Genomic DNA, 25531 nt, shown 5'->3' on the forward strand with positions numbered 1-25531 from the left:
TACAGAAACTCACAGACAACAATTAAAAAGAGAGAGGCTTGAATGTGTGAACACTTCTCAACTGTGCTGTGTTAAACCTTACCAATGTTAAGTACAAAAAAATATATATATATATTCTTGTACAAAATGCATGTATATAAATTCAAGCACTTTTAATGACCCATGTCTGTTTATGCCTATTTTCAAAAACTCAACTCGGACCGCTGGAAGTTTCAACTCGGGAACCTCCGCCCCAGGTATATTTGCGTTCACGCTGCACTTCCTGGTCGGAGGGAAAACACTGGGAAAAACCAAGGAGGGTTCTGGGAAGTGGAGGCGGTAATGCAACATTTTGGATGAGATGTGTGGATATGACGTCAACTCGGACAAAGCGGAGCTCTGAATGATACCCGAATTTCCGAGCAGTAATTCCGGCCTGGGCGACCGTTCAATTCACTTTTTACAGGTCGGAACCCATTTTTTTCCCGGTGGTCCGAGTTGTCTTGAACGGGGGTATTAGCGCCTGACTGCTGCTCTGAGTTTTGCGGAGCGTCCTCGAGGGTTCTCTTTGACATCTTCCACTTGTGGCGTGAGCACTTTTCTTCGCAGAGGAAACCAGTGACCACTCCCTCCGTCTGTTTGCCCCTCCTCCCCCTCGTCCTTCCCGTCTCCTCGCTTCCTCCGGTGGAAGCGCCGCTGAGTCAGAGTGGACAAGTCGTCTCCCTGGAGGAAGCGTTTGACCAGTCTGTCTTCTAGTGAATGGAAGGTGAGCACGCAGAGACGTCCTCCTGGTCTCAGGACCGCCTGGGCAGCAGACAGGCCTGCGTACAGCTCGTTCAGCTCGTTGTTCACAAAGATACGCAGTGCCTGGAAGGTTTTAGTGGCCACATGAGAGGGGCGCTGCAGTTGGTCTTTGCGTGCAAAGATGGCAGCAGCAGGAAAAGATCCTAGAGACAAAGAAAGGCTCAAGGTCAGTGGTCAGATCACTCATAACAAATCCTCTCTGTGTCGTCAATATCCTTTTCCTTTCTTTTTTAGAAAGGCCACGCAACGCTCAGTTGTCTGCTGTTTTAAATTTTAAAAGTAAATTATCCAAGGTTTCAAAACATCCCTCTATGACTTCCTAGACCTTCTTCCTGTACAATCCGGTGTTCGTAGATTTTCTAAATCAGACAGGGAAATAGTGGTTATCCCCTTCAATTTCAATAGTTTTTTGTGTAATTCAATTAAAATTAAATTATCTGTTTTGTTTTTGTTTTTTTAATAATTAGTTGGAAATCCTTTGGTGTCCACCATAACTAGCACCACACGGCCATGCCTAGCTGCTTCATATCATCAGGGGACGTCTGCATGGAATGGCCAAGTCGTACCGTGAGGGCCGCCAACAAAGACAATAACGACACAGGGAAGAAAAAAATGACAGAAACAAACAAGTAGACATGGACAGAAAGAGAAATGTAGATGGAGAGAAGTGAGCGGTGTGGCATGGTGTGGCATTTCTCTTCTTCGCCTGCACTCAACAGCCTTTAGGTGTGACTCACCCTGCAATCAATACAAAGCCTGCACAGCGAGGAGCAGCCCTGCTCTGCCCTTGCCAAGTTCTATGGTTTCTTTCTAATTTCTCTTTCAAAGGTCCCACAGACAGAAGCCAGGGAGAAGAGAGGAAATTAAGAGGTGCACAGAGAAGGAAAAATAGCTTGTTAAGAAGGAGCCATAACATTGTGAATGTGTTACACAGGATAAACTAACAACACGACCATCTTGCTGCTATATCTCCAGTTTCACTGAAGGTGAAAGCAGGCGGAATGAACAGCACAAAGAAATATGAAGTGATCATCTCTTACTCAAATGGCTCACAAATTAACCTCTGCTAATTTTTGCAAAGACATAAACTCTCCTGTTTCTTTACAGCTCTGTGGAATTCATGTCCAGGAAGAGTTATTATGCCTTTTATGCTCGACAATAATGCAATGGCTCTTTCTTGACTAACAATTTCCCACATTGTGGAGAAAGAGCACCTTTGACAAGTGAAGGCATCACCACACTGTGAAGGCATCACCACACTGTGTGGATCTCAACTTGACCATTTTAAAGTTCCAAAATACCATTTAGAGGCAGCCACATAATGCAACACTCAAGACGTATTACGTCATGAATACTGTGAATGCTGAAAACACGTGTCTGGAGTGACTGCATGTGACCTGCATGAAATTGAGCTTCTCTTGCTTTGGATATAAATTTCCTTGGGGACAAACAATTATCTCCAATGATTATTTAATCACTAATCCAATTCAATCACTATGGGCTCTATCGTGGCAAAAACGGCAATTAAGCGCTTGCGCCGGGCGCAGCGCAAATTAATGGGCGTTCCCAAGTCATCTGCTATTAAACATTTCACCTGCACGCGGCGCAAACGGGATTTGGGCGGTTTTAACCACCTGAATTATTCACAGGTGTGGTGGCCTGGCAGAATTTGATGTCCTGGCGTTTGTATTTTAATGGGACATCGTGCGTAATGACGTATCCAAAAGGAATTCCCCTGCACTGTGCTGCTAATGGTGCGCTCAAGCGCAGCGGGGTATTTTTGCTCTAAGAGCTGTTTAAGAGCTGCTTTTAGGTGCTCTTAAAATTATGTGCAAACAAAGAATTTGCGGCATGCTGGCGATAGCAGAAGGCAAGCATTTTGCGGGGGCACACCTGGTTTGGCATGGGGCACGCCCACACCTGTGTCTGCGCTCAGATCCAGGCACAAAACTGGATGGTATTGTGGCCAAAGTGCTAAATAACCTTAAAATAACAAGGTTAACTTCAATAGTTTGGGGGAAGGCTGAGAAGCCGAAGGAGCTATGTGGGCTACCTCCATGTGTGGTGGTGGTCGTACAAACCTCAATACAATTTTGACGAACATGGGGCTAATCACTTAATTTAAGGTGAGCTGTTCCTTTAATAGCTGATATAGCTTGATTGAAACATATGTCAAAACATTTGAGATAACTGAATGAAAAAGAAGAAGCATCAGTCAGTTTTAAAAGCAAGTGGTGTAAGGCAAACAAATTCTGGACGCACACTCCTACTACAATACAGGTTTAATTTGTTCCCGTACATTGTCATTACAAAATATCATATATATTTTTTCTTTTCAAATAAATCTACTTGCCTTCATTAATAAACTGCTAGCATCATTTGCAACTGTTTCTCTCCCTTGACATCCAATAAGAGTTTGTCTACATTCCATGTTCCAGCTATATAGTCATGCTGCTTAATTCTTCTCTCTCCTGATAGCCAGAATCCCAAATATCATTTTCTGTCATATTTGTTCACATTTATACAGATTTCTACTACTACTACTAATACTACTACTACTACTACTAATACTATTTGATTAAGCAGGAAATACAATGTAATTTACTTCAAATCAGACCCAAGTGGTCACCTAGAGGGAGCTGTTAGCAGCAAAGACAAGCTGAGCCAGTGTCCGGCCACCGACTAAACATACAGTCCAAGAGAGCAAAAGTGTGGAGTGCTCAGCCTCAACGGCACTTCAGGGATCTACAACCTCAATGAGAAGCACCTGCAGTAAGCATGTGAGAGAGGAGATGATGATATGGAGAGAAAGAGAAAAAGAATATGTGTCAGTAGTCCCACACCTCAGACCCCAAAGTGATTCCGCCACACAAAACCTTGTCATTCCTCCTCGATCTGTAGCACAACAGGGTCACAAGTGGCCAAGCATACTGTAGACCCCCTGGAACTTACACAAGTCAAGACCTCTTGGATTGATTGGAATAAACATTGGTGGTGACTCGCTCTGCTCCTCAGAAGAGATCAAGGCAACTGCTGCACTCACCTCACTCACTAGCACCTGTTCTCCCTGTGTGACGCACATGCTGCTATGCGCAATAACTATTCAAATCATCTTGCTCACTCAACAGCTCAAATCTGAGGACATACGTCTAGAAGATAATCGATGGAGACAGAGTAATCCCGGCCTTATGCATGAGTGAATATGTGTGTGTGTGCATATATGAGTGTTTATGAGTGAATATGTGTGTGTGTGCATATATGAGTGTTTATGAGTGAATATGTGTGTGTGTGTGTGTGTGTGTGTGTGCATATATGAGTGTTTGTACTTGCGTTCACATGTGCATGTCAGTGGCACAGAGCGAGGGAGGTGCAGAGAGGGGCATGGAACGATGTAGGGTGGGGAAAAAGAGGAAGAGGAATATGATGGAGGGAACAGGGGCTAATGTGTGTGCTACTCAGTTTGTTGTGGAACCATGAGCCAAGCCCTATTCCAGCCAAGCCCTATTCCAGTCACCTCCAGCTCTGTCTTCACCTCATCCTCTTCATTGTTATTTGATAGAAAGGTGTGGCAGAGACGCACCCAAAACAGAGACAGGAGAGACAGGAGAGAGGATGATGGCTGAGATCAGAGTCCATCGTCATTTTCAGAGACAAATGGGTCCCACCGGGAGGCAGCCTTAATAACTCCACTCCTGTGTTCCCCCCAGCACTCCCTGTGCCCCCCCCCCCCCAGCCTTAATAACTCCACTCCTGTGTTCCCCCCCCAGCACCCCCTGTGTCCCCCCCCCCCGCACCACCTCTACAGCCTCTAGAATGCTGCAGGGAATTAATGAGGATTGTGTAGCTAGTTACCTGCCACCACGCTGGCCAGCTGCTGTGTGCGGGTGATGGGGTAGACACCGCGTGCCTCCACAATGGCTGAAGCTATTTTCCTGGCGTGTCTTTCCTCCCCATATGCAGTGAGGATGGATGCGAGAGCCTGTTGATCTAAGGCATTCACCACGTCAGCAGCACAGGGCATGTTGGGGTACCTACGCACAAACAACAGCCCAATTAAGCAGCTTGACGTCACGTCCTTGCTGACAGTGGCGAATCCTGACAACTCTGAGATACAGCTGGGAAGCTGTATGGCTGACACTTGTGAGTGGAATGATGGGGGGGGGGGGAGGGGAGGAGGGGAATGATGGGGGGAGGGGAGGAGGGAAAAATACAGCTTGTGCAAAGCTCATAACACTGTTATTGCCTTCACTGGAGGGTTGCTGCATTATGCTGACACTGTAAATTAATATGATGAATTCTCTCTTTATTACAAAACATTGAAGAATATGTAAAGTGCAATACATACTGTTGTATACCTGCACGTCGATTTAAGCTTGTTAAATATTACAACTTTTACAAGTACATAATGTCACCTTTTGTAATATAGTTTCACATTCGAAGTGCCATTAGTTTCTAGGGTCTATAATATCATGTAGCAAACACAAGCTATTAGTAAGAGTTCAGTGAACACTGGTTAATATTGCCTCAACAAAAGCCTCATATCAGTCACTACCTGGCACAGTCATGATAACAGATTCAATTCTCATGTCAGCTTTTGTTAGGTGTTAATTTAAATATTTATGTAATATATGTTATAAATATTTATGGTCAGAGGTGCCTACACACCAAAACATAATTACAAAAATGTTCATAAAGTTGTATTCCATACTTCAGTGCGGGTTGACATGACATGATAAATGAAATGCTGTTTATAATTTCCATGATAAGCAATAATCAATGAGCAATAAACAGTATTTGTTCATGTAAATTGTCCGTTTGCAATAAACATGCACAGACTGAGCGAATGCAAGACACTGACACTACAAAGTTACACTCTTCCAAAAAATATTTTGGGATCTACCGGTAAGCACCCTGAGATCTACCAGATCCCAATCTACTAGTTGGTGAACACTGATGTAATTTATGTCAGAGCAGTTTAACAGTGTGTCTACTGTCCAAATAATAATAAAAAGTCTTCCAGTGATTATCATTTTATCTGAAAAACATGCTTTGGGAATAGCCATGAACATTTGTTTTGGGCAGCTGTTTTACAGACACTGAAGATCATTATATACACTACTCTTGTTTTCCCAACTTTTCAATGTGCTTCTCCAAATTCAACCTATTAGTTACCATTAACCCATTAACACAATAATATAACTGTGTTGCCAACACCTTACTTACATGGCAAGTAAATAATAAAAATAAAATAAAGAAATCAATCAATCAATCTTTAATTTTGTGTCAAGTTTGTATTGATTTCAATTTTCTCACTTTATATGAGAGCAAATCACCCAGCATCCATAATCTAGTACAATTTAACAAGGCAATCAGTCTACACAGTGATTTTCAAACAATGGTGTATGGAGAAGCTTTGATGTTATGTTGTTACTCTAATGAGTAAACCTTCAAGTGGAAGGTAAAGATCTCTCTAACAAACTGAGCCTGTCTGTTGCAAAAAGCGTTGTCTTTAGTGGACATACAGTACATGCACGGGCCAGAGCCCAGGCAGGACGTACATGCATGGGCTGCTTTAGTGGACGTACAGTACATGCATGGGCTGCTTTAGTGGACGTACAGTACATGCATGGGCTGCTTTAGTGGACGTACAGTACATGCATGGGCTGCTTTAGTGGACGTACAGTACATGCATGCATATGTTGCAGAGCTCTTACCTGGCTCCGTCCATCCTCATATCCAAAGGTCCATCCTTGCTGAGGGAGAAGCCTCTCTCTGGCTGATCCATCTGCATGGAGGAGCAGCCTGCGTCCAAGAGGATAGCATCAATAGTACCTGGCTTCATCTTCATTTCAGGCAGCATGGCTTCAAGCTCACTGAATCTGCCAAGCAATGGTTGCACCTGACCACTGGAGAAAGGATGAGGGGGAGAAATAAGGTGTGAATTAAACAATTTTTTTTCATTTGTTATAGTTATAAATAAATAATGTTCCATTCAAAACGGGTTTAATTCTGTCTTGTTTACCATAACGAATAGACTCAATGAGATGGGTAACATGTAACAACATGTCACCAGCTCAGTGGCCTTGTGGTTTGAGTGTGCGCCCTGAGACTGGGAGGTTGTGAGTTCGATCCCCGGCCGAGTCATACCAAAGACTATAAAAATGGGACCCATTGCCTCCCTGCTTGGCACTCAACATCAAAGGGTTGGAATTGGGGGGTTAGATCACCAAATGATTCAGCTGCTGCTGCTCACCGCTCCTCCAGGGGATGGGTCAAATGCGGAGAACAAATTTCGCACACTCAGGTGTGTGACAATCGTTGGGACTTTACCTTTAAATAACCACAGTGTTAAAAAAACATATTACCTCGCCCTGGAGTTCAAATTCATGTAACTAGGGAAATGGAACTGTAATAAATGATATCTCTTGACATTTGACCAAATGTTTTCACTTTTCACTTTTACACTTCAATTGCATTGACAAAGGCCAACATTCCATCCAGTGACATGGATAAGGGACAGCACCAGTGGCTCCTGCATTACATTCCTGTGGATGTGGTGTTGGAGGACCAGTAGGAGGTGCTCTTCCCTCTGGTCTCATGAATAATCTCCCCAATACCGCAGGACAGAGACAGGGACTCTGTCCTGTGAGTGAGCGTCATCATAATAATCGCCACTGCGCCAAAATTAGCAAAATATGGGCCTGTTTGTTTCGTCACTTTCTCATGCATGAGAAAGGTGCTGAGATCCTCCAGCCACATTCATGCATTTTTCATGTGACCTTTGAAGACGGTGTGAACAAAGATGATGGCAGAAGAGCGCAACACGATTCAGCATCTATAACTATTGCAGGTTCCCAATGATAATGTTCAGAGCCTGTTTGTGGCACCCAAATACTCAAATGGGTCGCTAGAAAGATTATTATTTATTTAAACAGAAATGACTAACAAAATCTGATTGTCATTTCTAAATGTAAAACAACATCCCAAAGTATTTCATACTTCATCGAAGCCACTGCAAAAGCTCTCCCCAACAAGTGTGAAGTGTTTTTGCACTCGGTACAATGTGTATAATAAGTATAATGTGTCATTGGTAATAATGTGTCATTATTATGACATGAACAAGTATTTTCTGAGCTCAATATGGGCTCATTTACCAACTAGAAGTTGGAAGTGCACAACTAGAGAGTGCAGACCTCCACCAAAGCAATAGAGACAGTCGGCATGTGTGGGAACTGGGAACGCCCACCAAATGTTAAACGGCTGGTAAAACCCCCCATATATCTCAATGGGCTGACTCACCAAAGGACGGTGCTGCGGCTCTAAACTACAGGTTTGGGGATTCTAGAGCAGAACACAAGACGTCTATTCAGATGTGTGTTTACTTCTGTGGTTAAATCCCCGATCGTGTCTGCCTGGGCTGGGCTAGCAGCTAAATTGTAACTTTGCTGAATGGATAGAACGGGGCATTTACCACACCCTGACCACGCCCCCAACCAGGCTGAGCCAGCTAACCCAGCTTCTATGACGAGACATCACCTCAACCTATGCTCCAGTCTGCTATGACATGCAAATTTTGTGAGTCGGATCAGAACCCTAGCCCGTGGCCGCGGTAACGTTATCCACGTTGGCTGTCACATCATCATCATCATCATCATCATCAGACCTGGCAGCAGAGCTAGTACTAGCAACTTCAGTAGCACTCAGTGGTGCTAGCTGCCGCGCTAACAACAGGTTGTTGTCCGTTAGCAGTTTTTTGTCTCTTTACAAAACCGAAGTTATCAAGACTAGTAAACCCCGTTGGCGGCTTCAGCCTTTTTTCGGCGGCATGGTAACGCTGCTAGCTAAAGATGAATTGTTAGCTCAGCCAGGGCAGGGCAGGCTGTTGACATCATGTGATGTTGCACACACTTTGGCTTCTTCTCCGCCAGCTGGGTTGTAGTAGTAGAACACGCGCTCATGGGCGACGCATGGTGGCTTGGAGGTGAAATGCAGCCTATTTCACACAAACAACAATTCACACGGTAGTTTTGGAAAACTGAAAACATGTTTCTTATGTAGCCTATTTATCTAGTTAACATAAATAATTTAATTCTTACATTGAAAAATAAATTATTTGAGAGGAGGGAAAAAAAAAAGGCTATATTGTGGGGGTCCCACAGGTGTTATTGACTATGGGGTCCCAGACTCTAGCTATGGGGTCCAAGACCCCATACTGTAGGTCCCCCCATAACTCGAACCCTGCCCCAGCCGCTCCCCCTACCCACCCCTTGAACCCTGACTCTCTCTACGACCTTCCCAGAGTAATCTAGCAAGAGAGTGGCACCAGCGGAGGTCCAAAATGCATGCCAGGAAGGGGTCTTGCGCTACGTTTGAATGCTACAAAAATAAAGCTGATAATATATATTTGATTCTTTAAACGTCTGACCCTTTCAAAGTACATCACAAACGGTCCATTTTGCTGCAACTCGACAGCGCTGCTTAATCCAGAACCTTACTTATCAGAATCAGAATCAGAATCAGAAAGACTTTAATGATCCCCGGGGGGAAATTGGGACAAGTTACAGTTGCTCGTTCACATAACACACATAGCATAAAATAACATACAGTAATGCGATAGTAAAATAAGCAGAATAAGAAGAAAGAACACAACATAGCATGGAATAAACAGTATAAACAGTATAAATAGTAAACAGTATTAAATGCGGTAGGAGCAAAATAGTGGAGTACGTCAAAGCAAGTAAGCAAATCCGTAGAGTAAGTATACCTTACGTGCCAATTGTCTTTATTGCACACTGAACTTATATTATTATTCGGCTTGCCCCCTACGTTAAACGTGGCCCGATTATATTACGGGAATTTTTGTGAGGTGAAAAAACTGGTCCATTGGAGTGAATGGAGATGTCACAACTCTTCTATTATAAGGCTGTGGACCTTCCTATCTCTAGCTACAGCCCCTTTTCCCTAGCCCCGCCCCCTCCCTTGACCCGATCCAGATCGGATCCGCTCCAAAATTGAATGTGTTCTTTGTTGGCCCATGCTACATCCTCCCAGCAAGCTGAATAAGAATCGGACCAATAGTTTTTCCATAATCCTGCTAACAAACAAACAGACAAACAAACGGACAAACAGCACCAAAAACATAACCTCCTCCTTGGCGGAGGTAAAAAGGCCTAATGGTCATGACCTCTGGTGGAGCACTGGCAAATCTGAGTTAGGGATGCACCGATCCACATTTTTTCACTTCTGATCCGATTCCGATACCTGAATTTGGATATCTGCCGATACCGATATTATGCCGATACCAATATTTTTCTTGAATATACAGTATAGGCAAAGATTTGGCGAATTAAAGTTATTTTTTTAAATATACCTTGCAAAAAGCAGACAAAATTAAGAAAATATACAAGGCAAAGAAGGATACTATTATACATGGGCAAATTATGGCCAGCGCCCCCTGTGCGGCCCGCGCTGGAATTGCCAAAAAATAATAATAATAATAAATAAAATAATAATAATATCCCGATTCCGATCCGTGAATTAGTGCCAATATCGGCACCCGATACCGATATTGGATCGGATCGGCCCCATCCCTAATCTGAGTACCAACATGACTAAGTTTCATAGTTTATCCTCTCCTACATTCAATTATTTTACAAAATTCTAAAATTGTCTCTTGAATGTACATCACTTTGGCGAGTCTCTATCAACTAGAAGATTAACTAGGGGCATTCCAGAGAAGAACACACTGTGGCAGGTCCTCTATTCGTACACCCACTGACGATCGAGAGAGGGGCAAGGGAGCATCCCACCCACACTGCCAGGGCTTTCCTGTTGCTGCGCTGCTGTTATTCACCATCTTGCACAGTCGTTAATTTGTTGAAAAATCTATAGTTGAGGCTTTCTTGTACTCCCCCATCAGACGCACAATCCCTTTGTTACTTCTTCCCTACCAGCCCTGCATCAGTAGTACACAGCATCTCCAGCCTGGACCACTTTACAACCATAGCTCTCAGTTGCTTTAGAATATATTTTTTGCCATTCAAAATTCTGATTAAATCTCATTTACCCGATTATTAATGTTGTGTAATGTAATTAAAGTGTTCTGTATGCCATGCCACAATGTATTTTGTTGATTTGTTTGTTGCCACATGACATTTTAGTTTGTATTGATGAACATTAATTGATTCCTATATGAATCTGATTTTGATTTGACACATTTAATTGTGTTGCTACTGTATATGCCATAATCTCAAAGTTGATTGGTTCTTTGTACATTTCCTGTACAAACTATGGCAAGTAAATACAGACTGTGTGCATGTATTGTATTGGTATTGTATTGGTATTGTACTGTGTATTGTATTGTGGCATGGATGGTTGATTAATGGTGTTCTGTGGACCTGATCATGTTGCAATGCAATCTGCAATTTAAGACCTTTCAAAGTCTTTTTGATGCTACCTGGCATTGAGTATAAGACACATTTAAAAAGCAAAACAAAGACACAAAGTTTGCAAGACTACTATTTTTTGTCGTTTATTTGTTTAAAAAAATCTAGTCTTAGTCCTGTGTCAAATGTCCTTGTTAGTTTTCATCATATTTAGCCAACCTCATCCTGTTTATTTAGTCAAGTTTTAGTCGACTAAAATTCGGAGTATTTTAGTCTCATCTTAGTCAAGGGTCGGTTTTTTGCCGCAGAAACTACTGCTGCCATGGACTCTTTCAGCACCTTGGACAGCTCACAGTCCCGGAGCCCCGCCCCCATTACCTCAAATGTATTTGTTTATTTGGACGGGACAGTGCAAAATCAATGAACACAAAAGCCATGAAGCAGATACAATCACCTGGAACATAATATGAGTGTAAAAATTGCCGGATTTAGCACGAGGCTAATTTCCATCCGTTGTCCCCGAAAGACATAAAACACAGAATACATAAAACGTAAAACATAAGTAGCAGCAATACACTCAAAAATACGTAAAACATAAGTAGCAGCAATACACTCTAAAATACATAGCAGCAATTACACTTAAAAATACATAGTAGCAATACACAAAAAAAAAAGAAAAGAAAACATATTACCTGTGGTCACATGACTGGTTGGACTTCAGCCATTGTTTAAGTTGACCTCTAAAAGTAGCACGGGTGGGGCTTTCCCTTATGGAGACGGGGAGGGTGGGGCTGTCCCTTATGGAGACGGGGAGGGTGGGGCTGTCCCTTATGGAGACGGGGAGGGTGGGGCTGTCCCTTATGGAGACGGGGAGGGTGGGGCTGTCCCTTATGGAGACGGGGAGACTATTCTATAAAGAGGGTGCCATTGCAGTGCAGCTTTTGTTACCTGCTTTTACTCTGCTCGTCAGCTTTTAAGGACAGTGATCATATTTTGTACTTCTAGTGTTTTGTACCACAGGGATGACATGTTTTTGTAGGCTTCCCCAGCTGGGGAATAGAACCCAGTACCTTCGTGCTGTGAGGCAACAGCACTACCACAGCTGAAACAGTCATATGACATTTACTTTTTAGATTTTCATGTTGTCGCCACCAAATTTGGTCTAGGCGCCGTAGGCCCGTGCATGATCTGTACTTGTTTTAATCCAGGAATTGGAATCAAATGCCATCCCTAGAAAACTACCTCTACTACTACGATCCCTAGAAAGCTACGATAGTGACGTGGTGAGTCCCTAGAAAGCTACGATAGTGACGTGGTGAGTCCCTAGATAAATTATGATAGTGACGTGGTGAGTCCACCATACATCAACATTTACAACAAGATATTAGATGGGATCAGAAAATGTATTTGATAGAAAGGCAGAATTGGAACACTTTCCAAAATATAAATACTCAAAACCCTCGAGACTGAGTACAATGAAAACATGAAGTCGTGTGAAATATTTAAGACTCTGAATTAAAAGAAGCCTTATTTAAGCAATATTCATAACCATAGGGGGCTTATTTGTTTAGCATCACCAATGGCCATCTTTTCTTTTCTTTTTGGATCAGAGCCACAGGACATGAACTGACCTTTAGCTTGAGTCTTAAAACAAATGTCTGCCACTGTGCAATTGAGCTCCGCTCCAAAAGACAAAGGAACTGAATACTTTTACAAACTCGATTTCTTTGACATTTGAATGTTATACGTGAATGCATACATTTATACAATATACGTTTCATATTTGTACGATAGTATACTGAACAGAATGCAGAATAATTCCAAATAAAAGCTTTTTGTAATAACTGTTGCACAATACATTGTAGGGTTTTGAGTGACTAAACACTCACCACACGGTGGTGGGTTAGATTTGAAGGGGGGTGGGGGGGGTGGATGTGTGCTCGGATCACACCCATTTTTCGAACTCGGCCTTCATTTTGGTGTCAACTACACACCTGTAAAATTTCATGACTGCATCTTGCACGGTTTTGACGCTGTTGCGTTCACAAAGTCTGTCCACAGACAGACAGACAGACAGACAGACAGACAGAGAGAGAGACAGACAGACAGAGAGAGAGACAGACAGACAGACAGACAGAGAGAGAGACAGACAGACAGAGAGAGAGAGAGACAGACAGAGAGAGAGAGAGAGACAGACAGAGAGAGAGACAGACAGACAGACAGACAGAGAGAGACAGACAGACAGACAGAGAGAGAGACAGACAGACAGAGAGAGAGAGAGAGAGACAGACAGACATAAACACCTGGCAAAGTACAGCTGCACCTGCCGCGACAGTAGGGCTGTGTTGTAGAATGGAATTTCACCATCCCTCATCTGCTATATAATATATATAACAGCTAATATAAACCAAATTGAATGAAGCCAAGAGCCAGAAAGAGAGTTTGTATGGCTTTAAATATACTTTCACAAGACATCTTTCTGGCTCTTGGCTTCATTCAATTTGGTTTATATTAGCTGTTATATATATTTATAGCGGATGAGTAGTGGTAAATTCTATTCTATAACAGGCTGTTATTGTTTTCACCTTGTGAGTCTGTGTGTCATGATGAGATGTGTGTCATCGTGGTAAATGTGCTCATGGAGACATCTATTTGTAGCAGGAACTACCACAGAAGTGCTATTGAGTACTTTGCCCGTTTGTCTGTCGTCAGATTTTGCGAACCGGATAGCGTCACAACTGTTCAAGATGCAGTTACAAAACTGTACAGGTGTGTAGTTGAGATCAGTTACAAAACTGTACAGGTGTGTAGTTGAGATCAGTTACAAAACTGTACAGGTGTGTAGTTGAGATCAGTTACAAAACTGTACAGGTGTGTAGTTGAGATCAGTTACAAAACTGTACAGGTGTGTAGTTGAGATCAGTTACAAAACTGTACAGGTGTGTAGTTGAGATCACAATGAAGGCCGGGTTCGAGGATGGGTGTGGCCCGAGCGAAGTAGCGCCCCACCCCCATTGCCCCCCCCCCCCCCCCCCCCCCCCCACGTTACGCGTATGGCTTGGCCTGCATTCGTTTGATGTCCCGTGGCTGGAGTGATCCCATTGCAAGATGGTCTCTAGTTACCTATATTAGAAATGACAACTCAAGTTGCTAATTGAAATAAAAACGATTTGAGCTCATGTCTGCACACCTATCACAAAGAACCTAGAGGATGAACAAACATGTTTTTAAAGCCACTGAAGGATTTAAAAATATGCAAAACAGTTACATAACATTTCTAAATTATTAACTTCTTTATGTGGCTTAGACACAGGGTTGGAGATATAAATGCCTTATGTAAGGTCGTATATTATTAAAGATGACAAGTTTCAGTGGTGTATGTGCTGAGGTCCAAGTGTGGGCTCATAATTGCTTAAGAGATCTGATCTATTTATAGTTGCAGCAACCCACAACATTGACATAATTCAAAGCTTAAAACACAATAACAATGATCTTTTTTTTATTATCCTGGCATCCCACTGGAGGAACCTAACACAAACCATTATTTCCGCTAAAGTCGGACTGAAGCAAGCCAGGCCAGGGAATGCCTGTAAAATAAGATTATGCAATTGAAGTCAGTGTTTCTACAAAAAAATTCAGAACGTTCTCAATTTGATCAGGACAATCTATCAATCAATGCTAGTGTTATAAGGCAATCTAGTTCCATACTGAATGATTAAAAGGATTGTTAATAGTTTTTAAGAAGCCGATGACTTATAGCAGAAGACTTACAGTATAGACCAGCAGCTTTATAAGTCTATATGGTCTATAAGACTTATAGACCAGCAGCTTTATAAGTCTATATAGTCTATAAGACTTATAGACCAGCAGCTTTATAAGTCTATATGGTCTATAAGACTTATAGACCAGCAGCTTTATAAGTCTATATGGTCTATAAGACTTATAGACCAGCAGCTTTATAAGTCTATATGGTCTATAAGACTTATAGACCAGCAGCTTTATAAGTCTATATGGTCTATAAGACTTATAGACCAGCAGCTTTATAAGTCTATATGGTCTATAAGACTTATAGACCAGCAGCTTTATAAGTCTATATGGTCTATAAGACTTATAGACCAGCAGCTTTATAAGTCTATATGCTCTATAAGACTTATAGACCAGCAGCTTTATAAGTCTATATGGTCTATAAGACTTATAGACCAGCAGCTTTATAAGTCTATATGGTCTATAAGACTTATAGACCAGCAGCTTTATAAGTCTATATGGTCTATAAGACTTATAGACCAGCAGCTTTATAAGTCTATATGGTCTATAAGACTTATAGACCAGCAGCTTTATAAGTCTATATGGTCTATAAGACTTATAGACCAGCAGCTTTATAAGTCTATATGGTCTATAAGACTTATAGACCAGCAGCTTTATAAGTCTATATGGTCTATAAGACTTGTAGACCAGCAGCTTTATAAGTCTATATGGTCTATAAGACTTATAGACCAGCAGCTTTATAAGTCTATATGGTCTATAAGACTTATAGACCAGCAGCTTTATAAGTCTATATGGTCTATAAGACTTGTAGACCAGCAGCTTTATAAGTCTATATGCTCTATAAGACTTGTAGACCAGCAGCTTTATAAGTCTATATGCTCTATAAGACTTGTAGACCAGCAGCTTTATAAGTCTATATGGTCTATAAGACTTATAGACCAGCAGCTTTATAAGTCTATATGGTCTATAAGACTTGTAGACCAGCAGCTTTATAAGTCTATATGCTCTATAAGACTTATAGACCAGCAGCTTTATAAGTCTATTATGGTCTATAAGACTTATAGACCAGCAGCTTTATAAGTCTATATGGTCTATAAGACTTGTAGACCAGCAGCTTTATAAGTCTATATGGTCTATAAGACTTGTAGACCAGCAGCTTTATAAGTCTATATGGTCTATAAGACTTGTAGACCAGCAGCTTTATAAGTCTATATGGTCTATAAGACTTGTAGACCAGCAGCTTTATAAGTCACTCTGTTGGCCACAAAAAGTTCACCACCCTTTAGGTCAGTTTTCACCCTAGGAGGCTGACATTTGGCAGGGAGGTCAAGTGTGTGTGTCAAGGTGTGTGTTTGTGTTCATGCCAATAGAGAGCCAAAGTGAACGTTACTTCCTGCTTCAACACTGTACCAGAGATTTTCATCCGCCATTTATTTTCCCATAGACATTTTCGTATATACATTTACATGACTGTACAGTAGATAAACTTACCGTACTGTAGCTTTTATAGAAAAAATACCAATTGGATTATTTCTTCAGCTCTTTTCTGACAATTAATAAACTGGCTTGCTTGACATAAAGCCAAATAATTGAGGAACATTCACCTTGGAATTAGCTGTGAACAAATGTTCATAATGAAGAAGACTACTTTTGGCTACACTTAACACATAGTGTATTTCTTCACACCTACAGTGAGGAACCTTCACAGCAGCCTCAGTCTCTTCAACATGACATGCTGCCTCTTCACAAATCCAGCCTGAGATCTTCCCCTGTGTTGACCTGCTCACTTCCTTCACTGAAGCCTAACACAAGATGCTGATGGAGCTTTCAGCAGAGGAGCAGTGATGAACAACATATCTACAGTCCAATGAAGAACAAATACACAGGCTAAAGCCTTGGAAGATGTGTTTAGTTCAATACGTGAAAGCCGTGATTTTATTGGTCGAATTGCATGAAATTCAACACTACAATTTCTTGGGTTCTCAGCAGGCAACGGTTGAGATAAACTGCTTTTTGTGTTGCCAGTAGGTGGTGCTATGTCGAATTGCACGAAATTCCGCACTGCACTACGTCGAGTTCCCAGCAGCACACTCCCAAAAGTTTGAAGTTGATCGGACGAACAGTTCTCAAGATAAACCACGTTTTGTGTTGTCAGTAGGTGGTGCTATGCCGAATTGCACAACATTTGGCACTGCTCTCTGTCGGCTTCCCAGCAGCGCACTCTCCAAGTTTGAAGTCGATCCGACCAATGGTTCTCGAAATACGCGGAGGACAGACAGACAGACAGACAGACAGACAGACAGACACTGCTGGCATGATAGTAAATAGATTTGCTTTGGGTGCAGCCACCAACAATTAGGCTAAATGTGGGTCAGGAAAAAGTGTAGAAATATGATTGTCTTTTTGTTAGTGTTGATTCTCTGCGTTTGTTTGTGCTTTTTCAGCACATGTTGTGGGCTTTATGGATGCCATGAGTCTCAGCCTGAGGCTAGATGTTTCAAGGTAGACAGCTCATCAAGATGACAGACAAATGTCGAGGCAGCAACTTGATTGGCTGAGGGAGAGAAGGGCGGGACTATCCTTCCTGTCTAAAGACAAAAAGTTTGATAATGTAGCTTTGCCACAGGCAGAAGCTCTCTTCCTACACGTTGTGTTTGCCTTACTTAGAAACAGAGGGTTACTTTCATAACCTCGTGCTTTGAAATAGTATAATAATCACACAACTGTGTGAAGATTCACACCAACACACAATAGTTTGCATCAAGATTGTACTTTATGCCAGATATGGCAGAAAGAAGGGGAGAGTTGTGTGGATGCACTGCGTAGGCTTCCAGTGTCTTTGAGTCAGGCTTCCAATAATATTGGTTAATTGCTAGATTTCTCGAGCTCCCCTCGACTTGCATCACGAGTAGGCGTGGACGGGTTTACAGCGGGGGTATATCGCTGCTGACACAATACAGTGTTCACATTCTCTCTCTCTCTCTTCATTCTCATTCCCTTCTCACAGGCGGCGCATTTCTCTAGCAGATTCCCCTGAGAGAGGTTTCCCCAGAATCTACGTAAAAGGATTCCTACCCACGCCATGGTCTTAGGAACATCTCATCTTCCTCCTCCCGCGCTCGCTCATGCACAAACACACACTCCCTCTCTCCCGTGTGAAAGCTATTGTGTCCTCGTGTCTCCCTGCTCTCTTCCTCTCATCTTTTCATGTTCGCTTTTTTTCTCTTCACTTCTTAACTTCTCTGGGCTTCTCCTCTCTACTTCCTGCCCCCCCCCCCCCCTCATATCTGATGGATCCTCCGTGGGAGGCAGCATCTCCCTCACACTGCAGCCGTGGGCCCTCACTCTGACAAATGACATGCCGGGCCGGCCCACCAGCTCTGCGTGGGGGGAGATAAGATTTAAGGTAAGAAAGAGGAATGGATGGGAATGGATGGTGAAACTCATGGGCAGTATCTCAGTGAGAGGTATTTGAAGGGCTGGGAAACACAGGTAGCGATGCATCGGTGCGTCACACATTTAAATAAAAATGACTATAGCAAAACATTCATCAAAACATGATTTGACTGTCAACGGTGACAATAAAACAGAGTAGAACATTCAGCGTGCTACTGTAACTCACAATCAGCTGTACAGCCTGGATTGCTTGTGTTTGGACTGAAGAAACACTTCAAATGACTTACGGACGCTGCTTGGCTAGCTGTTGGGCCAAAGAGAAGGCTGTTGGATCTCGGTCGAAGGCCAGGACTGTGACTTCAGGAATCGTATTCAGGATTGCGTTGGTGTGACCCCCACCTCCAAATGTCATGTCCAGCACCACCTATATGCAAACAAGAAATATACTCAACTCACAAACAGTATGATTCCATATACACTATGATTGACAGTATCGTATTGTCACTTTATTTATCCTCGTTGATAATGTTGAATTGGTATTTGTTTAGTTTTGTTCATTTGAACTCATCTCAAGCCACAATAGTTTATGAAATGGCAAACTTCGTGTTCAGCGAGATAATCTTCACAAATGAGGAACAGTTTTTTGAAAAGTCATAAAAGTAGTCATTTGTGAAGATCACCTTGCTGAACACGAAGTTCTCCGTTTCACAAACTTGTTAACCACAGACCTTATTTCAGGTGTTTAACAAATATCCCCATTGACTTTGAGACGAGGGAACAGGGAGTGCTAACATCTGGGTCATAAGCAGGTCTACTATATTACCACACCCCCTTTTGGTCAGTGGGTGTGTCTACTCTATTACCACACCCCCTTTTGGTCAGTGGGTGTGTCTACTCTATTACCACACCCCCTTTTGGTCAGTGGGTGTGTCTACTCTATTACCACACCCCCTTTTGGTCAGTGGGTGTGTCTACTCTATTACCACACCCCCTTTGGTTAGTGGGTGTGGAAAGTTAATTGGTTAGACATTTTTACTTTGTTTTTTAAATTATTATTAGTTTTTCAGAAATGGCAGGTTACGGTTTAATGCTTTCTTCAACCTTTATGATGGCAGCCTATGGAGCCAGCCTAGAGTGTGTGATGTCACAATTCACTCTAGCTGACTTTACAGGCCGAGGTCGCCATTATAAAGGTTGAAAAAAGCACGACATGTAAACTGCAATTTCTCAAAAAGTACAAAAGATATCTAAAAGCTGATTAAGAGTAATACAGTATTAAAAGTGGTGGCCCGTTTAAAGTTTGAACAGAGTAGTTAAGAGTTCAAAGAGGGCATGGTTTGAAGAGTCCACCCATAGACTTCAAACTAAGGGAGTGCGCTGCTGGGAACCCAAATTCCATGCAATCTGGACACACGCACACAGTCATAGTGCCAGCTACTGGCAACACAAAAAGTTTATCTGGAGATCTGTTTGTCCGATCGACTTTGAACTACAGTAGTTGGCGGGAGCTCACAAGAAACTAGTATCAAGAATGTACTCATATATACAGTTCTCCAGGAATCACTCTACTCTATATGTAAAGGCTAAATGGGAAAAAGAAGCAGACATAACTGAGGACGAATGGTTAAACATATGCGATATGCAATCCTCCACCTCCAGCTCTGGCCAATGGAGAGAATTTTCATGGAAGAACCTTATCAGATTTTTTATTACTCCAAGAAGAAAATATTTACAGAACGATAGACCAGAATCCGGTAATTGCTGGAGACTATGCAATAATTCAATGGCTGATCATTATCACATATTTTGGAAATGCCCAGCAATCCAAGATTACTGGTTAAAAATAATCTCAAAGATCAAATTAATACTGGGTTTTGAAATAGAATGACAGTTTTGGCACTATATATCTGGGTAATATACCAATCGAATTTAATCCCCGAGATAAATACCTCCTCAAAATACTTCTTGTAGCCAGCAAAAAACAAAAACAAGAAAATGGCTAAACCAGGACCCAGCAACAAAAAAAGAGTGGATAGCAACTGTACAGGAAATATATGAGAGGGAAAAGCTGACCTTCTATCTAAGATTGAGAAAGGATAAATTTGATGGGTTCTGGTCCAAATGGTTTGGGCGCATATGAGTATTGGAGGAGCTTCTACTCTCATTTAGCCTCGTCTATGCTCGTTTGGCCCATGTGTATTTTCACACCGACTGTATATTATACACGTGTATGTCTCGCTCCCTTTTTTCTCTATTTTTTGTTCTCTACTTCTCTCTCTCTCTGAAGTTGATTGGAACAAGTAACTGAACAACATAACTTAAAAAAAAGTAAAAAAAAAAGTAAAAAAGAAAAGTGTCTATACAAGTGTCTATACGGGGCATGGTGGCGCAGTGGTAGCGATGTCGCCTCACAGCTAGAAGGTCCTGGGTTCGATTCCCGCCTGGGACGCTGTGGGCGCTGAGGGTGTGTTCCTCCCATGTCTCCAGTGCCTCTCCAGTGCCTACTGCCCAGGTGGGCTATCTCGTCTGTGTGGAGTTTGCATGTTCTCCCCGTGCTCCCTGGGGTTCCTCCATATATAACCCCCCTAAAACCATACAGAAGATTGTCATCTGACCAGCGGCGGATGGAAGAAGTTGGTCCCCGGGCCCTTCACTGCAGTTACCCACCACTCCTGGCCTGAACATGGAGGACGAGCCAGGATGGCTCAAACGCTGAGGACAAATTTCACGCCATCTCCAAAGCGTGTGTGTGTGTGTGTGTGCACATGTGTGTGTGTGTGTGCGTGTGCGTGTGTGTGTGTGTGTGTGTACTGGCTGCCGTGAACGCGTGTGCATGCCATGGTGTTTGTGACAAATAAAGACGGGGTTTGTCCGTCCTGTTGAAAAGTTTAACATGGCTGCAGTTTTTATTGAATCAAGTTCACCAGATTGATTGTGATTCAGCTACAGACAGAACAGCTGACAAGGCAGAGTGAAAGACATTTCTGATACTTGCCATGGCAACTTTGCAGTTTGGAACAAACTTAGCCACCTTCCATAGAAACACACTTGCAGAAAAACATCTCCAGTCCAGCATTGCTATTGGCTTATTGCCACTGCTACAGTACAAACAGTCCCCGCACTGTACAACTGATCATCTGCATCATTTGGATGTATCCCACTTTAATGTCTTTCATGGCTTTTAATTGTTGCACTGTGCTGCATTCTCAGCAGAAGGTAGACAGCAGATGTCAAATGACACAATAGTAAACGCCTGCTATTCTCCACAAAAACATTGAACATGTGGATCGATAGTGACGCTGGAGGTGTGTGCGTGCATGTGTGAGGGAAGCAGTGATCAATGGCGCTTCCCTCTCCCTTCCAGCGCACAGCAGCAGATGGGGAGGGGGTGTGGGCTATGGGGAGGGGGTGTGGGCTATGGGGAGGGGGTGTGGGCTATGGGGAGGGGGTGTGGGCTATGGGGAGGGGGTGTGGGCTATGGGGAGGGGGTGTGGGCTAGCGGGATGAGTCACACGCATAATGAACTTGCCTGTTGTGCTATTCAATAGAAAACAGAAATACAAAGAGTCAAGTAGACTGGCTTTGATCTCGACGGTTGACAGGAGCAACTGGGAGACAAACTGGTCACCAGTTGGACTCTGTACAACACTTAACACAACAACCTTGTCTCACAGCTTATGACAATGATAAAGACAATGCCTATTCTTTCCTGGTGCAAACAGGGAGAAAGACAGCCCACATCATATCAACTATTCTTTGAATATTCAATTCTTTACTACGATTTGATGACTGGTTTCTGAAATGGTCAAATCGTTTTTGATGGTAGGTAGAATACGAATAAGGAAAACAATGCATGTGAGCATTGGCTGAACAAACAGCAGCTGTTTGTCTTTGGTCGCACACTAGACATCCATGATATTGACTTTATGACTAGCCTATCGTGTATGTAGACTTTTAATGACTCAGTTTGTTCATCATCATCATCATCATCATCAACCTTTATTTAGTTGAAACCGAAACATAGCACAACGCAAGTTGTTAGGGATGCAGCGGACAACCGATTTCCTATTAACCACCGTTTAAAACATGGTTTTGTAACAGTAAGGGCTCATCTACAGTACACTGAGATTATGGACATTATGGTACTGTGGAAGTTAAAGGGACATTATGGTACTGTGGAGGTTAAAGATACATTATGGTACTGTGGAGTTTAAAGATACATTATGGTACTGTGGAAGTTAAAGGTACATTATGGTACTGTGGAAGTTAAAGGGACATTATGGTACTGTGGAAGTTAAAGGTACATTATGGTACTGTGGAGGTTAAAGATACATTATGGTACTGTGGAAGTTAAAGGTACATTATGGTACTGTGGAAGTTAAAGATACATTATGGTACTGTGGAAGTTAAAGGGACATTATGATACTGTGGAAGTTAAAGGGACATTATGGTACTGTGGAAGTTAAAGAGACATTATGGTACTGTGGAGGTTAAAGATACATTATGGTACTGTGGAAGTTAAAGGGACATTATGATACTGTGGAAGTTAAAGGGACATTATGGTACTGTGGAAGTTAAAGGGACATTATGGTACTGTGGAAGTTAAAGGGACATTATGGTACTGTGGAAGTTAAAGGGACATTATGGTACTGTGGAGGTTAAAGGGACATTATGATACTGTGGAAGTTAAAGGGACATTATGGTACTGTGGAAGTTAAAGGTACATTATGGTACTGTGGAAGTTAAAGGGACATTATGGTACTGTGGAAGTTAAAGGGACATTATGGTACTGTGGAAGTTAAAGGGACATTATGGTACTGTGGAAGTTAAAGGGACATTATGGTACTGTGTGGAAGTTAAAGGGACATTATGGTACTGTGGAAGTTAAAGGGACATTATGGTACTGTGGAAGCTAAAGGGACATTATGGTAATGTGGAAGTTAAAGGGACATTATGGTACTGTGGAAGTTAAAGAGACATTATGGTACTGTGGAAGTTAAAGGGACATTATGGTCCTGTGGAAGTTAAAGAGACATTATGGTACTGTGGAAGTTAAAGAGACATTATGGTACTGTGGAAGTTAAAGGTACATTATGGTACTGTGGAAGTTAAAGGGACATTATGGTACTGTGGAAGTTAAAGGGACATTATGGTAATGTGGAAGTTAAAGGGACATTATGGTACTGTGGAAGTTAAAGGGACATTATGGTAATGTGGAAGTTAAAGGGACATTATGGTACTGTGGAAGTTAAAGGGACATTATGGTACTGTGGAAGTTAAAGAGACATTATGGTACTGTGGAAGTTAAAGAGACATTATGGTACTGTGGAAGTTAAAGGGACATTATGGTACTGTGGAATTTAAAGAGACATTATGGTAATGTGGAAGTTAAAGGGACATTATGGTAATGTGGAAGTTAAAGGACATTATGGTACTGTGGAAGTTAAAGGGACATTATGGTACTGTGGAAGTTAAAGGGACATTATGGTAATGTGGAAGTTAAAGAGACATTATGGTACTGTGGAAGTTAAAGGGACATTATGGTACTGTGGAATTTAAAGAGACATTATGGTAATGTGGAAGTTAAAGGGACATTATGGTAATGTGGAAGTTAAAGGGACATTATGGTAATGTGGAAGTTAAAGGGACATTATGGTACTGTGTAGAAGTTAAAGGGACATTATGGTAATGTGGAAGTTAAACGGACATTATGGTACTGTGTAGAAGTTAAAGGGACATTATGGTAATGTGGAAGTTAAAGGGACATTATGGTAATGTGGAAGTTAAAGAGACATTATGGTAATGTGGAAGTTAAAGGGACATTATGGTAATGTGTAGAAGTTAAAGAGACATTATGGTACTGTGGAAGTTAAAGAGACATTATGGTACTGTGTAGAAGTTAAAGGGACATTATGGTACTGTGGAAGTTAAAGAGACATTATGGTACTGTGGAAGTTAAAGGGACATTATGGTACTGTGGAAGTTAAAGGGACATTATGGTACTGTGGAAGTTAAAGGGACATTATGGTACTGTGGAAGTTAAAGGGACATTATGGTACTGTGGAGGTTAAAGGGACATTGTGGTACTGTGGAAGTTAAAGGGACATTATGGTACTGTGGAAGTTAAAGGGACATTATGGTACTGTGGAAGTTAAAGGGACATTATGGTACTGTGGAAGTTAAAGGGACATTATGGTACTGTGGAAGCTAAAGGGACATTATGGTAATGTGGAAGTTAAAGGGACATTATGGTACTGTGGAAGTTAAAGAGACATTATGGTACTGTGGAAGTTAAAGGGACATTATGGTCCTGTGGAAGTTAAAGAGACATTATGGTACTGTGGAAGTTAAAGAGACATTATGGTACTGTGGAAGTTAAAGGTACATTATGGTACTGTGGAAGTTAAAGGGACATTATGGTACTGTGGAAGTTAAAGGGACATTATGGTACTGTGGAAGTTAAAGGGACATTATGGTACTGTGGAAGTTAAAGGGACATTATGGTACTGTGGAAGCTAAAGGGACATTATGGTAATGTGGAAGTTAAAGGGACATTATGGTACTGTGGAAGTTAAAGAGACATTATGGTACTGTGGAAGTTAAAGGGACATTATGGTCCTGTGGAAGTTAAAGAGACATTATGGTACTGTGGAAGTTAAAGAGACATTATGGTACTGTGGAAGTTAAAGGTACATTATGGTACTGTAGAAGTTAAAGGGACATTATGGTAATGTGGAAGTTAAAGGGACATTATGGTACTGTGGAAGTTAAAGGGACATTATGGTACTGTGGAAGTTAAAGGGACATTATGGTACTGTGGAAGTTAAAGGGACATTATGGTACTGTGGAAGTTAAAGGGACATTATGGTAACTCCTTGTTGAAGACCCTTCATGTATTTCAACAACACAACTTCACTTCCTAGGTGTCACAGACCGCAAAATGTAATCATCCCCTAGGTTGCTCTTATATTGTTCTTTTCTTTTCTTTTACTGTTACTTGTCTTTTTCTTATTTATTGTTTGCGTGTTTCTTTTCTATTGTGCTTCTTTCTATTGTGCTTTGTACGGATTATTATTCATATTGTTTTCATTTCTGAGGTAGAGACCAGAATAAGCCCACATCGGGTTAATGGTCTCTACCTGCACATGCTTCTACACATGCTTTTGTTGATTTCCTTTTGGGTGAGATCGCAGAGTGAATTA

The 25531-nt window shown here is 41.9% G+C and overlaps 1 protein-coding gene across 1 annotated transcript in view; it reads right to left on the reverse strand.

Annotated features, from left to right (window-relative positions):
• Positions 1–225: 225 nt before the first annotated feature.
• Positions 226–25531, reverse strand: part of mettl15 (methyltransferase 15, mitochondrial 12S rRNA N4-cytidine) — a 57917-nt gene continuing 32611 nt past the window's right edge. Inside the window, exons 3-6 of the mRNA XM_083662324.1 lie at positions 18617–18753; positions 6498–6689; positions 4636–4814; positions 226–926 (exon numbers count right to left, since the gene is read on the reverse strand). Of these exons, the coding sequence (XP_083518450.1) occupies positions 496–926; positions 4636–4814; positions 6498–6689; positions 18617–18753 (939 nt within the window). The 3' untranslated portion in view covers positions 226–495. The remainder of the gene's footprint in view (positions 927–4635; positions 4815–6497; positions 6690–18616; positions 18754–25531) is intronic.

Source organism: Poromitra crassiceps (assembly GCF_964638095.1).
Source record: "Poromitra crassiceps genome assembly, chromosome: 28".
Taxonomy (NCBI): domain Eukaryota; kingdom Metazoa; phylum Chordata; class Actinopteri; order Beryciformes; family Melamphaidae; genus Poromitra; species Poromitra crassiceps.